This window comes from Falco cherrug, chromosome 8 (assembly GCF_023634085.1).
Source record: "Falco cherrug isolate bFalChe1 chromosome 8, bFalChe1.pri, whole genome shotgun sequence".
NCBI lineage: Eukaryota > Metazoa > Chordata > Aves > Falconiformes > Falconidae > Falco > Falco cherrug.
In genome coordinates this window covers 22688092-22703669 of record NC_073704.1, presented here as the reverse complement: position 1 = coordinate 22703669, position 15578 = coordinate 22688092, and the positions used below count along the sequence as shown (strand labels likewise).

Below are 15578 nucleotides of genomic sequence, written 5' to 3'. Positions count from 1 at the left end.
TTAACAAAAGTTCTGGTTTTCATATTGCTATATTAAAATAATACAAGAAAATTGATTCTAGGCCTCTTGCACTATTGGTACAAATATACTTAGTCTATTTCACATTCAAAAAGTCTCACCAATTGATAAAGGTTTTCCCAGAAGTCTTGAGTCATCAAGCGAAACAGTGACAAGAAAGCCCAGCTGAAGGTGTCAAAACTTGTATAGCCATAATTGGGGTTTCTACCAGCTTTCACACATGTATATCCTTCTGGGCACTGCCTACAAAGACAAACTGGGCGTTACCTTTTATAGCTATTTTAATATTATCACCTGGAATGTCCAGGAGATGATTAGGATTAAAAAGAAGATTTTTCTTTAGTTCATCAGACAAGAACTAATAGCAGTTGTGATTTTTAATAGAAAATTATTTTGAAGGACACTAGAAAAATTAAGCAGGAAAGGCACATAAAAATCAGTATCAAAAGTTTAATCTAAGCTTCTAAAACATAACATTCCAAAAAATTTCTTTAATTATTAATGTTGTAACATTAATGTAAAGTCAGTGTTATCTGCTGTCTGAGCCTGTTAGTACTCATATGTGCAGCTGGAACTCCGATATAACATGTTTTCCAGCTGCTGTATTTGTTAATTCTAATCCAGGCAAGAGCTACACAAAAGCTACAAAATACCAAATTATTGTTTCATTTATTCAATCAATCCACTGAGCTCTGATCAGGAACCCAAATCCTCAGTTTAGTTTAAAATCCTAGTATTTCTTATGTGAAATTAAGTGGTCACTCAAAATACAGCCCTCTTCCAACTGCACACCTAAAGAACGTGGATCTAATTTGTACATGGTGCAATAATACAATGAAATCTGGTCTTACCCAGCATCAGAACTATTTCCACAAAGCAGAGCATCATTTTGCCCTTCCAGAAAATAAAAATGACCTGTTTAGGAAAGAATTTTTTTTTTAAATTACAAAATTCGGAATATGAAAGTTTTCTTACAGCTCTATGAAATAAACAGTCTTGCTCTAAACATGTTAAGCTGATTTTAAATGCAATGTTAAATAAGCAGTATTATTTTTTCAACAGGACCGTAACTTTAGAGTAAATGACAATTGCAGCAAGTGCTATCACTCATAGCACTTACTGTTGAAATACCAAAATGTACCAAAATTCCTGTCAAATGCTGCTGTATGTAGACAAATGTACAATTCTCCCCTCAGTCTGATCACTGCACTAAAATCACACTTTGTGAAATTACATTGTACAGTTATTTATTATAATAATTTAATTCTGAGAAAAATGTACTGATAATTTATTTCAAACTTTCTGAGCAGTATTGCCGAAGGTTCTAGTTTGTCACAGACACTTGTGACAGTTATCTGATACGTGAGCTCTGCAAAAAGCCACCCAGCTGCCAATGGCTCTGTTACAGGTACACACACAGAGCAATTAGCCTGCTGATTGGTATGAAGCCCCCAGTAAACATCTAAATTTAACTCAGAATTACTGCAGCAGTCACTGACTTGTCTAGCTAGGATTTTAGGAGTATATGATGAAATTATTGATCGCCTCAGGGAGGAAAAATTGGGTAAGTTCCACCAAATCGCCTTGTAGCCAACCATCCCATGATCTGGTATATTAATCCTGTATTTAAAGGACATTTTAGATGGTCTGAACAACAAAGACATTGACTTGACTTGTCTATTCTTAGAAGAATAAAGAGATGATGTGCAAAACATTGTGCTTATTAAGATTCCCTTTGACCATATGCTTGAGGAGTGCTTTTCTTTTTCCCCCTCAAAGCAGATGCCTACGGCTGCTAAGCTCTTGGTTTTCGAAGAATTATCTTTCCTCCTCTAGTAAGTATTTCCCATTTGGCCACAGGGTTAAGGATGCAATTTATACAGATCCAGACCATGTAGCGCAGTGTGCTGTTCCTGATGGACACCAAAAGCATTGCCTTGGGACATCTGTAAGGAGAAGGCAGGGACCTGGTGATACCCCCCTGAGCGCCTCCCCAGCTTCAGAGTTATGGTGGTACATTTTTGCTCCCTGAAAAGATTTAAACCCTGCACTGGATTTCTTTTCCATTGAAATGGCCTGTTAGGTTCCCTTAAAATGATCTCATGTGAAATGCTAGCAGCCCAGCTGAGCTCTGAGTTTGAACTTGGCTGTGGCTGTGCTAGCTGCCCTGCCCAAGCAGGGTGACTACAGCAGCTGACAAACCCCGAGTCTGAGGAGCTGGCACAAGCTACTGGCTCAGCACATTGACTTGCTGCAGGAGGGAGACGGTACCCCAGCCAGCACCTCTCCATCCTGCGAGCAAAATTCACCATTTGGAAAAGTTAGGTTTTAAGCTGCATGTAGACCTTGTTCTGACACTCTGTGAAGGACTCCGTTTCAGTGTCTCATGGCACACCTGCATCTTACAGGGTACAATTCTCTATGCCCTGCAAAGTGCACGACCCTATGTGTGGCTGCTGTCGTTCTGGGCTGGTGTGCATTGCAGAGCTGCACTGTGCTGAAACACAGCTGTAAATAGTAAAGCTAGCTGATGTGATGCTGACCACAGCTGACCCTTATGAAGCAAATCTTACTCTGCATTATGTCAGCTAATCATGATTAAAACGTGCTGGAACATAACAGCTGGTTGGAAATAATGCAAATCTGACTTGATATAGTTTACATGGAGCAGTCAGTCATGATCAGCACTGCATCTGCTGTATCTGCTGAGCTGAATGGCTCAAAGAAACTGCATTCAAGGTCTGTGGTTCAGACAAGATGTGCCCTGTAAGCATGCTGTACTTGCCAGCTCCACAGGAAACAATAGCTACCCTGGCTTTCTCTGAGTGCACTGATACAAACGTGACAAGTGCTCAAAATATTATCATGATAGGAAAAATTCTATAACACGAGCTGAGCAGTATAAGCATATGTCCCTAACTAGATGCAAAGATCTGAATTGTATTTTACCAAAGTAATGGGGAAAGTCCCTTGCTACACCAAAGGTATATATTCGGCTCCCCTTTATTTCATTGGGAAATGGGAAAAAAATCCCTGTTGGTGAGCACTGCACTTCAAGGGAATTTACAGTTGTTTGGGTAAACCTAGGGTAATGACTGAGAATAACAGTTATTTCACAAAATAGATTGTGAGGCATTATTTCCTAGAAAAAAATTGCTTATGGGAAGCTTGATAAGATAAACTTAAACTTATCTAGTGTTAAGTTTATCAGATTTGCTATCTTGCAAAAAAGAAAAAGGAAAAAACCCTGTGCTTGACTCACTAATGCCAGGAGTGCTTACATAAAGTCTCTCTAAATGGTATTTCCAAAAATCAGCTCAGTGGCAAAATTAGGCCTTACATGCCTTTTTTGCATAGTATACACAACTACTGGCATAACAACTTCCATAATTCCTACAAAAGACTGCCATTGCACTGCTCTGAGCTCCAGGTAGGTCCTTTCTTACTGCCCTGCAACACAGCTGGTTTAAGAACGTTTCTGTATCCTGTCTGCCCACCTGCAAAAAGAAAGCAGGAAGCTGTAAGAAGATAATTTTTCTCTTTGAAACTGCTGGTAAGCAAGGACAAGCTTATTAACTTCATAAAAAATCTCATAAATTCCATAATACGTATGAAATCCTGTGTAAATACACCAGAGGTTCAAGTAGCCATTCAATAAAGTACTTTATGCAACTAATTAAATTCAGCTTTGTTTTTTAGGGGGCTTCAGGTCTTCTTTAAATCAAATTAAATCAGAGTTTGAGCTTACAGAGTCTTTGTAAAACAAGCCAGGAAATTAGGTTTGACCTTGAAGTCTAGGTCTTCATTAGGAGGCTTTGCTTAGACTTTGTTATACCCTGTGGCATGGGATCTCCATGAATTCACACGTTCAAGTAAAGTGAGTTTCACAAAAAGATTGCATTTTGATTTAAGAAATTCAGATGAAAATCCATCATAGTCATTGATCAGCTGTGTGATCACAGTTAGAAGCTGTCTTCTATTTGAAATTTGTCTGGCTTTGACTTGCAGCTATTGAACCTGCTATATCTTTGCCTGCTAGATCAAAGATATGTCTGTGATGAAATTTCTGTTCCCCATGAGATTTTTCTCAACTGTGATCAAATCACCCCTTAAACCTTCTCTTTGATATGCTAAGTAGGTTGAGCTCCTGGTCTATCTTGGTACAAAGCACGTTTTCCACCCCTTTAATCATTCTGCTCTTTTCTGAACATCCTCCGATTTTTCAACGTTCTGTCTAAATTGAACTTTATATAGTATTCCAGTAGCAACTGCAGCAGTGCTAAATACAGGGGTAATACTGCCTTCCTGGTCAATAATTTATTTATGTGGACAGGATACTATTTAGCTTTTTGGCTGCAGAGTTTTAGCCTTAATTTGCAAGAGTCCTGGCTGCTCCACAGTGCCTTAGCCTCTCTATTGCTAACAGCTTTCCAATTGCATTTTTATACCCTGCCTCCCCGTTGCAGCTCTGCAACCTTTCACGTAGGCTGCTGTGGCAATGTTTTGCAGAGCCTCTTGTGGCACCGTTTTTCCTTTGTTCTCATGCTGTTTTTCATCTTGCTTTTATTCTCATGACACTACCCCTGCAAACACATTATTGTTGCAGCAGGTACTCAGCAATTATCTCTGGTGTGAGACTCACCCCTTTCTCCCTCCTTTTTCCACCTGCTTGTTTGAAGGTTTTGGTTCATATGAGGTCACCTAATAACATGCATGTATAAGCTTAAAAAACAACCAGCTATGCAGCACCCACCCTGATCAAAGTGCGTTCCAATTAGTGCTAATAGCACTGTAAGCAGGAACAACCCGTAGGGATTTTGAGGAGATGCTAACGAAAAACATGTGATTGCTATAGGAAAAGTATTATGGAGTGATCAGTGCTGCACTGGAAAGGGTGCCCAGGGGAGGAGACTCATCTGCGGACCCACCACTCCTCTTTGCAGCTGGCCACTGTGGTCAGTTTCCCTTTTCCCCTTCCCTTTTCTTTCTCTCCCTCCCCTTTAGTTCTTTTCCTCCAAAAATCACTTTCACTGTTAAGAGATGATGTGTGCCATCAGCTACAGTCTATGCACGTGAACCCGTCTCAACATGAATTGTGCAACGCCGATTTTTAAGACAGGGAGTTTAGGTTTGTAACCTCACATTTAACTGTATTGAAATGCATTTCTTTATCTTCATTTTGCCAGACTGCCCTGTATCAGCAAAACTGGTTGGAAAATTATGCTTTGGGAAATTATCGAAGTGGAAAGATGCACCAAAACAACTTCTGAAGAGGTTTGTCTGAGATTGCTGCTGTTCAAGGTTTTAACTAATCTAGATGATAGAAGAAAGTTCATCAAGTTTGCAAACGATACTGATCTGATAAGAATGGTGGTGAGTTTGAAGAAAGAATTACAATTTAAAAGATCCAGAAGAGTTGGAGAGATGGTCTGAAAAAATAGGATGCTGTTCAGGCTGGAACAATGAACTGTGCAAATAAAAAGTGGAAACTCGATGAGGTAAAAGTCTGTAAAAGACTGGGGAGCAGGCAGACTACAAGCTGAACAGGATTTAATGATGTTACAATCGTAAACAATGGCAAGCCCTAGCCTAGGACATATAAACCAGAAGTGTAAGTTACTAATGCTACCACATAACCCTTCTCTACTTAGTACACCCCATGTGGAGGAGAAATGCCTAGGTGTGGGTACCACACTTTAGGAAGGATGTTTATGGACAAGAAAGGTTCCAAATGAGAAATCACGGTCTAGGAAATAAATTGTAGGAGAAAAAGGTTAATGATCTGGGTTACTTAGCTTACAAAAAGAAGACTGAAAGAGGAGAGAACAGGGCATGGCAACATATGAATAGTCTCTAAATACCTCAGACACAGTGATTAATGACAGGGAATAATTTGATTTTATACCTGTGGTGAAATTGATAAGAACAATGAGCTTAAATTACAGCAGGAAAAACTTGTTACACTTTAAAAAATAATATCTTTCTAATAATGACAGTGAAGCACCAGAATGGATAGATGATAAGAACACTAAGGACTCCATCACTGAATGTCAGAAATCTCTGTCACCTGTCCGAAATGACACAGCAGTCTGTTGCTAATGTTGCTTTGGAATATCGGAACAGAAAATGTTTAAGATTATTTAAGTAATTTTAAGGACTCCTTTGGACCTCTTTCTGTCTCAAGGACGATGTGGGTTTGGCAGAGGCAGCCAAGAAAGAGCTGTATCAAGTAGCAAGACCATGTTTCTTGTTTCCTTTTCTACGCCAGCCTTTGGAGCAGATCTATGGGAGACAGAAAACACTTCTCCTGCTCTGTCTTAACTAATGTATCATGCCTTCCCCTTCTCATTTCTAATAACTGGGTCAGCCAGAAATCACTTCAGTAAGAATTACGCTGACAATACTTACTTTCATCTTCAATGTACCCCTTCCAGTCAAATGGAGCCACTGTTGAATTAACTAATGTACCATTTTCACCTATGGTGCTGTTTAGCTGGGAAGTAATATTTGTTTCCAAAGTAAAATTGTCTGGAGGCCACTGCAGGCATTTATTCCTCAAGTTGCCCATGAACAGCTGCAGCCCTATTAGTGCAAATACACTCAGACAAAACACAGTCAGGATCATTACGTCCGAGAGCTTCTTCACAGACTGAATTAGGGCTCCCACAATAGTCTTCAAGCCTGCAAATGCAAAGGGATTTTTATTCTGACATTCAAAACTTTTTTTAAACATAAAAATGACAGTATCTCCCAGTAAAGTTATAGATTTCATGCAGAAGCCCAAATAAATGATTATAATGTCTGTGAAATAACATTTTTGTGAAGAGCTTTTTCACTTGTGAAAATGAATAAATAGCTGAATTTTATGTTCATTTGAAACCGTGAATGGAATGAGTTGCAGATATATTTCAAAACACTTGTTTTAATGCTAAAACAAGTGACTTTTTTTATTCATGCTGTACATGAATCTCACATAAAAGTCTTCTTTCTTTTGATTTGTCAGTACCTCTTGCCCCAAACCTTTGCAACTATCAGTTTTATAACATACTGGATTTAGAAGACAGTAGTAAAAGCCTGCTCAACAATAAATAGGATTAAAATTTAATGCTATAAAACTGGAGATGGTTTGGAAAACTGTAGAATTTTAAGATAATAAATCCCCCATGCAATGCCCATGCTATTCTTTATTATCTTATTCCTTCATCTTCTTACCGGGTCAACATTTCAAACAGTTCTATTGTCTAGACACAAATATTCACAACAAATACCACATAACATCATGTAGGTAAGATACACGTGGGTAAGAATACTTGAGGGTTACTGATATTCGTTGAAAGTGGAGAAGAAAGCTTGACATCATACGATGCAAACCACACACGCTGTGTACTGCAATGTCTCATGCAAGAATCTGTTAAACTCAAAGGCTGATTTCAAAAAGAAAGAGCTCATGTTAAAAAGCAATGAATCAGAGATTTCAGTGAATTCTAATATCTTCTGATTCCTGCTTTTTTTGTGGAACGAAATAAGACTCATGTTTAAAAAATATGAATTCCGTTTCAGTTAATTAAAGTCAGCCTCAGTGTTTAACCTAGCTCTCACCTGGAATGACTGATATTGTTTTCAAAGCTCGGAGAACTCTGAATGTTCTCAACGCTGAGACATTGCCCAGGTCCACAAACTCTGTCACATATCTGTAATAGGGGAGTTCACACACAAACACAATGACAGGATAAAAAGGAACAGTTGGGAGGTACAAGGGGCCTAACACCTTACACCAACTACTTCTTACCTGGGATTACAGAAATAGTTTTCAAAGCTCTCAATACTCTGAAAGTTCGAAGAGCTGAAACATTGCCTAGGTTTACAAATTCTGTTACATACCTGTAGGATTAAATCACAGTTATTCAGAATTTAGGCAAAGTTTATGCTACTTACTTGGGTCTTTCATCAAGACCGCTTTGGCGTTTTTAGCAAAAAATTAAATAGCAACAGTCAGAGGTTTACCTTTCACTGCAGTTTGCCTTGCATTAATATGCTTTCAGAGCCTTCAGTTAAATTAAATGTCTCTGAAGTGAATCACAGTGATTTAACTTTGAAAGCCTAAAATTTATCTAGACTAGATTGGTAAGCTTGGAGAATGAAGTCAAAGGGATGTTCCTTTTCTGCTCAAAGAAAAAAATGCAGGACATGAAATTAGCCTCTCTAATACTAGCTGCACTAATGGCTTCTGCAGTATTTATAATTACATCAAAATATGCATATTAGAATGTGAAAATTGTTTTAGACAAAAGTAAATCCATACAAGAATTTACGTTTGATGAAATTGATATATATAGATACTAATTTCATGCCCTTTTTGCCCTTCACTTTCAAAGAAAAAGCAAAAAACAGAAACTTACGCAAAGGTAATGACAGTGAAATCAAGCCAGTTCCATGGGTCTCGAAGAAAAGTAAAATCTTCTAAGCAAAAGCCCCTTGCAATGATTTTTATGAGTGATTCAAATGTGTAAATTCCAGTGAATGTATACCTGGAAAATATAGGAAAATTTAATCAAAATAAATAGCAACATTTTACATTGATATTCTGATAGAAACCTGGTGATCAAATCAAAGAGTTTTTCATTTCAAAACTGGAGAAGAGATGCAATAAATAAGCAGTTTTTTCTAAAACGCATTATATTCATCATATAGGCTTGTGTATTTACATGCATTAGTTGTGACATACTGTTGAAGTACAGTGGTCCTGATCTTGTACTTAAAGCAAAATTAATAAACCCATCAAATAAATGACAGATACTAAAAATTTATTGGTGACACTCAGTTTAGAAGTACAGAACACTCAATCCATTACTGTTAATCAAGAAAGTTGTGAGCATAATTTATAGATACTGTCTGAATCACTAACAGCTAAAAGATCTAATATTAACCCTAAAAAGGGAAGAATGCAAGCATGCAGTGAATTCTCACTTTAGGCATACTTTTGCTTATATGCTGTCCTTAACTGATGTGTACGAATAGATACCCGTGGTTCTGCTGTTAATGCAGTGGCATAAAGGAAGGGTAAAACACTGGGTAGATACTAAACCATGAAGATGAGAGAAAACGAGTGCACTCTCAGTAGAATACTATTTGTAAACAACTTTCATTTTTTTCTACCCAATTGTTCTACTAGAAAGAAATTTAAATAATTATTCAACATTTCCACATAGTTTAGAGATGAAATAGTAGTAGTGTCTCGTGATAATTCCTGTCAGCACACATGACTCTACTTACTGGCGTGCTGAGTCCTAGAGGAACGGTCAAAGATATCTTTAAATAACATATGCAACTTACTCTACATTCTTTGTCCAGTCTGGAGGGTTACTCATGGTCATAAATACGCAGTTGGTCAAAATTGTGCACATGATAAGCATGCTGAATAATGTAGATATAGTTAAGGAAAACACAACAGTAATTCATAAGCTATCGCATCAGCCATATATCTTAAGTAGAGTAAAATATCACCACTTACACAAACCTTTTAAACTTCAGTAAACATTGCACATATATTTAACCTGGCAGTTTTCACTTTAGTGCATGAAACTTTAATATTAGTCTTGACTTATTGATGTTCTGATGTTGTTTTGTTGATGTCCTCATGTTTTGTCTTTAGCTGGTACTGAAAGGTGAAGGAGATGGCTCTCACTCCTGGAAGGTAACGTGAGCTGGGTAACAGCCAAAACTGAAATAACTTGCAGAAAAGTACTGTTTTACTTAGGTACTTGGCACGGCTGAATACACATTAGTCTTTCACTTCTACAGTTTTGGTGCAAAACAGCTGGCATATGCAAGGTAAAAAAATGTTGTCCTATGTACCAAAAGTCAGAGCTGTAGAGAAAGCACATACCACCCCAGCACCCGGCAGAGCCAGGCTGTCAAAAACACAGAACAAACCAGAGAAAACCATTTTCAATTGCTGAAGTGACTGTATTCTATGTTTCACTATCTCTAGTTTAAAAGTAAATGCTTCAGTTAGTGAAACAAAAATCCATAAAGAGCTCATGGATTAAGGTGAATAATTTTTTAATATTATTTTGCGGCTCTCAAAACACGGTAGCAGCGTAAGAAGCATCTCTTATTCTACCAATGCTATAATTTGGAAATGGTTCAATAGTCCCTTGTGGTCAATTGCTTGAAAAGAATGGAAAACTGCTGAAGATCAGAATGAAAGTTAATATTTATTTAGCATTCCAGCAAGGAACAATTAAGTATTCTGAGACTATGAAACCCAGACTAACAGCTCAAAGGGGCTTGCAGTAGGGAGATGGGACAGTCCACTGGGGCTTCACTACACCCAACTCAGTGTTCTTGTTTTACAAGATCACTGGCTCTACAAACAGTGCGGTCCTTCTGTTTTCATGGCAATAAACTGAATTATTCAAACGTTTTGAAACACTGACATAACAAAACTAGACCCCAACCTGACTCAAAATGGCCACGTGATGGCAGCAAAACCCAAGGCCCGGTACACCTTTATGCCAAGGGTTAACTCAACTCGTAATTTTTCCTCTAGTCATCTCTCAAAATAAGTTCCTTACAAATAGGTGCATAAACATGACTAGCAAAGAAGCTACCTTAAACTGAAGAAAACCGTTTGCAGATAAACTTGAATATAAGAGCCCTGAATTTTTAATTTATTTATTTTTAATTAAGTAGAGAGCGTTTTGTTGTTTGGTGTATATTTTTCTGCTATGGACAACCCCACTCTCTCCAAAAAAACCCTTTCACTCTAGGTGAAGGAGGAATAAGAGAAGTAACATCTCATCCCAAACGTTGCAGAAAACTGGTGCAAACTTTAAGGTCATCGCTTGCAGCTGCTGAACAATTCCAGCTTGAATGCATATTTTCAAGCAAACATTCAAATCACGGGGGAGGATTAAGCTACCTGATTTCTTTCAACAGGTGAGTGGCCTTTGTCTAAATGCCTGACGAGCAGTGAATATTGTGTTATCTTTCATAAAATGACTTAAATCATTTTGAAGATAGCGTTGTCACAAGCTCTGTACAGTAAAAATTGTTGTCCAGTGGCTTAGGATAAATTATTAGAATGCCTTACAATGCTTGTCCTCAAAGTCCACAGACGACTCTAAAGACTCTGACTTGATATAACTGGGAAATTCCTTTAAATAAAAAGAATCCATTTTGGTAGTTGAAAAACTTGGAGGTGCCTGGGTGCAGCTTCAGTAGTTCCATAAAACAGTTAAAGAAGTGGAATGTCCTCTTAGGTGAGCTGAGGTTTTATCCCTGTGCAGTGCATTTTGTGTTTGCAGTTTGGTATTATTGACGACAAAGGCCACAGGTAGATCCCTGCACATTGCTCACTCTGTACGTAACTCACCACATCCGTGAGCTGCATGGCCCAAGTGAGCAGATGCTCAAGAAGGGCTAGCATTCCTTGAAATATAAACCCCGGCCATGCTTTCCCTTATGGGAATCTCAAACATAACTGACACATTTAGCCTCCGTGCCTCTCTTCCCTCTTCTCCCACATTTGAGTGTTTGATTTACAGCCTCAACGTTCTCTTAATTTCCTGTTTTATGTCCCATAATAATTTAGCTATACACATAGGTTAACACTTCTGATACATGGTGACTTCATGGAAATGTCCTGTCTTTTTCATGCTCTCCCCATATAGGCAAGCAGGAGGGTTAGAGGCACTATACAGCCTCCAGCTAATCACTTAATGGAGCAGATGAAGTCTTGCAATGCAAATGGACTTGGTGGAAGACGAAGATGGGGAAAAAACAAACGTTGCCAACCGGTTTCACAGATACCTGCTGGCAGTCATGCCACACTGAGTAAAACTGTCATTTCAGCTTCCAAAGGCTAGCACAGGGGTAACTGAGCAGGTGCCATATTTCCTCTAGAGCATCTTCCTGTTCCTTTCTAACACTCCTTTCACTCTGCAGCTCCAGCCACTGTCACCTCCCTGTTTTTGTTTGCTCAGCCCTCACCTACACTTACTTTTTAATCCTTTCCTATCTGCCAGATCTAGCCAGCTCCCACCGCTCTTGTGTTGCCCCCTCAGTTCCAAGTTAGCTTAACTGGAGTCAGGCAGGCAAAGGTGTGTGTGTGTTGTGGGGGGGGAAAGGCAGAATACCAGGAGGTGAGTCAGCAGAGCATGAGAGGAAAAGTCCTGCTGTTCTCAGTCCGTTCCTGTGTCTGGTATTACAATACGTACCAGCAGTGAGGAAGAATAATTACAGGGAAAGTCTCTGAGCGCTGGGAAGATACACGCTCTGCTTCTTTATAAGGGGGAGCAACATTTGACCTGGTGTCTGGGCACATGTGATCAGAGTGCCCTACATGGAGGTTCAGAGAATTTGGAGGAGGTACAGCTGAAGGTTTTCCAACCAATGTGCCAATTTCATCGTGCTCAACACACCTTTCACACTGAAAGTGAAAGGCACATTTCTGTTACAAAGGCCAAAATTCCAAACATCCACCCTAAAACATGGGGACAGTAAAGCTTATCGACAAAAGTGAGAAGATTATTAAAAATAATAAGTGGCATCATCACCTAATCTTTTACTTATAGGTGGCTAACCTTGTATAAGCAGCTGAAATCTAAACTGCATTATGCAGCATACTATGTGGCTTTTAGTTAAACACATTCAATATATGCAGTGTTTGTACTATACTGAATTAAAAAAAAAAAAAACAACAAACCAACACCACTAAAAAACCTATGCATCTGTTCTTGCATTTAAAATAAAAAAAGTTCTAAATGCTACATCTTTATCAGATAAAAATAGCCCATCCCATAGCTGGCTGGTTGGAAAAGAAATCAGTCCATATAGTGAAAGGAAACCTTGTATAATAGAGCTAAATTACATAGTCACACAATCAGTTAATAGATAGAAAGAAAAATACTGGAACTGCATATTTTTTATTAGAATTGCTTTTGTTCTGACTGCCATCAAGACCAGCTGGATACTCTTTGAACACAATTATGAGGAACATAAAACCAAAACCAAACTCAGTAATCAGTACGCCAGTAAAAACCATTACCCAAGTTAGCACAGATGCATGATTGGAAGGTATTGTAAATCAGTCTGTAACTTGAAGGGACTCGCATTCATTAGAAGCTTCAATCTGACAGTATTTGGCTGCGTTTTCTCACCATCACCATCACTGTGTCTCTGTCAGGTCCCTTAGTTACTGTCCCCAAACGCTCCCTGACTCCTCTCCAAACACCTTGCCCTCCTACTCTTACTGCTTTAACTTCCAGGATGCTCAAAGGAAAAGGTCTTCTGAGTCAGCAGCAATCAGCCTTGGTTCTTCCTTTTCCCAGAGACCTAGAAGATCCTGCCAGCAGTCTCTAGGTAACAAGGCTTCTGCCTCTAACTGCTCAATATTAATTATGGTCACAGTGAAGTTTTCATTTAGTGACTACTTTTCCCAGTCCTAGGGTTTTGCAAGAAAAGTGCACCAAAACCTCACCTTCTAGAAATTCCCATCAGTCTGTTACAAACATCAGGCACCGACCCTGCATGCCAGTCTAAAACTTTACTTTGTGCACTGTCACATCCAGTTATGGTCCCCCAGCCTGCCCACCATCTGCACATACATGTGCTTTGCAAACCGCCTGCAGGAGTGCTGCCTATGCTTTCTGGCAATGTATCTAATTTGGCAGAGGCTCATTATGGTGCAGCTGGGCAGGTTTGGGAATGTGAGATTCAGCCTGCGTGAAGCAGGCTTCCAGGCACGCTGCTGCAACAGATTATAAAGCTGGTCTTGAGGATTGCCTCAGAAGGACCCATAAAAGTCACATAAACATAGCCCTGAGCTAGCTGTTCCTGAGTAGCTACTCATCCACCTAATTGCTTGCAAAACTCAGAGCTCTTCTGGAATTTCTGAGTGCAAACTGTATTTTTATTTTTTAAATATACGATTATTTTGTGAATAGGCTTCATAGTACAAAAAAGAACCCGAGATGCAAAAGATTTCAATGTTAAAAATAAATCTGAAGAAACTTCTCTGAAAAATTGATCAAGATGGATTTTTAATCCATCTGCAGATTTGTACAGCAGAAGTATTGAAATTCAACAGAATAGCTAAAGTGCATCTATATGATATAAAAATATTTTCTAGTATTTATAAAACCTTACCATAAGTGTTCCACTGGAAAATAAAAATAAAATTATCAGCCTACGAAAACCTGTATTTACAATTAAATAGAAAGAGTTATGAGTTTTCTTAATTGCCCTGTGTAGCACTTTGAACAACCATTGAAAAAGGATATGAATGTACCAAAATTTTAATAGCTATTTTTCTAAGAGGATTGAAGGGAGTTAAAACATACAGGGCAGAGGTGGCACTGAATCGGAAGATTGCCTTCCCTTTATTCAATACTATAAAGGTCTGAAAAAGAGAAAGAAAAGACATTTGATAAGTGTCTATTCACTGTAGAAGTTAATTTTAAAACTGTTCCTAGTGACCGATCACCGAAACTATAACTTTTTGAATAGTTAATACACAAAAAACATGATTCATTTTTTAAATAAAACTTCTTTCCAGTACTTACCTGATGTACCTGACATGAAAATATAATTTTAAATATAGAATATTCAATTCATTACTGTTTTTATACTACTTCTTCCATAAAGAGCCTCAGAGTAGTAATAAGACACATTTACATGATATGTTTCTTGTAAAAAAAGGTGCAGAAATTATTAACTGAAATTACAATTTTATTTGTTTTCCCATAGAAAACTCTCTATTCCTGTTTGAAATACCATAAGCAGGGAAACCTTACCTGTGGATGTTAATGATATGTTAATAAGTGAAATACTTATAGACACTGATTTCATAGACTACCCATTTGTTCATACTTTTTATTCTAGTCTGTTTCTTGGTCGTTGTGCTATGGAGAGAGGGAAATAGCAGTAAGACATATAATCACGATTAGGTAGACCTCTGAGGACTGTGGGCATCTGAATACACCTTACCGGAGGTGAGCAAGAGATACATCCCAGGTGACCTCCTGTGCTTTGCTGGTGTGCAACTTTTCCAGAACATGCATAGTTGTTAAAATTTAAATTTAACAGCTAAAGAGCCCATCAAATTTAGAGAAACTTTCAGGCGTGGAAGCCTTACTTCAGAGAATTGTAGAAGATGCTGTAGGTGGAAAGCTTGTCTATTTTTCTCAAATAAATCTGTGCACCAAATATAAATGGTATGAGAGCAAACCCTACAAACATTGCTTTGCTTCCACCGTAGGCCATCAGGGCTGCAACAGCACTAACACTGCAGCACGGGAAATGTGGGCTGTCAGGCTTCTTCATGGCACTAAGGTGCCCTTCACCTGCAAGATCAATCTGACAAGAATGAAAAACACCGCAGAAGGAAGGCTCAGTAACTCAGAAGAAAGCTGCCGTGGAAGGGATGATGCAAGGATTATAGTCTAAATTCAAACTGAATTAAAGGTATTGAAGAATCTGGCCAAGAGAAATGTAAAAAAAACCCTTGCTTTTTTTGTTTTGTCAGAGTTGTGTATTTCTTAAATAAGCTATGGTAA

At 38.4% G+C, this 15578-nt stretch overlaps 1 protein-coding gene across 1 annotated transcript in view; it reads right to left on the bottom strand.

Annotated features, from left to right (window-relative positions):
• LOC102051605 (sodium channel protein type 1 subunit alpha) overlaps window positions 1-15578 on the bottom strand; it is a 103472-nt gene that overhangs the window by 48498 nt on the left and 39396 nt on the right. The window contains exons 4-10 of the mRNA XM_027810719.2: window positions 14304-14422; window positions 9352-9441; window positions 8418-8546; window positions 7618-7709; window positions 6427-6699; window positions 870-933; window positions 120-261 (exon numbers count right to left, since the gene is read on the bottom strand). Of these exons, the coding sequence (XP_027666520.2) occupies window positions 120-261; window positions 870-933; window positions 6427-6699; window positions 7618-7709; window positions 8418-8546; window positions 9352-9441; window positions 14304-14422 (909 nt within the window). The remainder of the gene's footprint in view (window positions 1-119; window positions 262-869; window positions 934-6426; window positions 6700-7617; window positions 7710-8417; window positions 8547-9351; window positions 9442-14303; window positions 14423-15578) is intronic.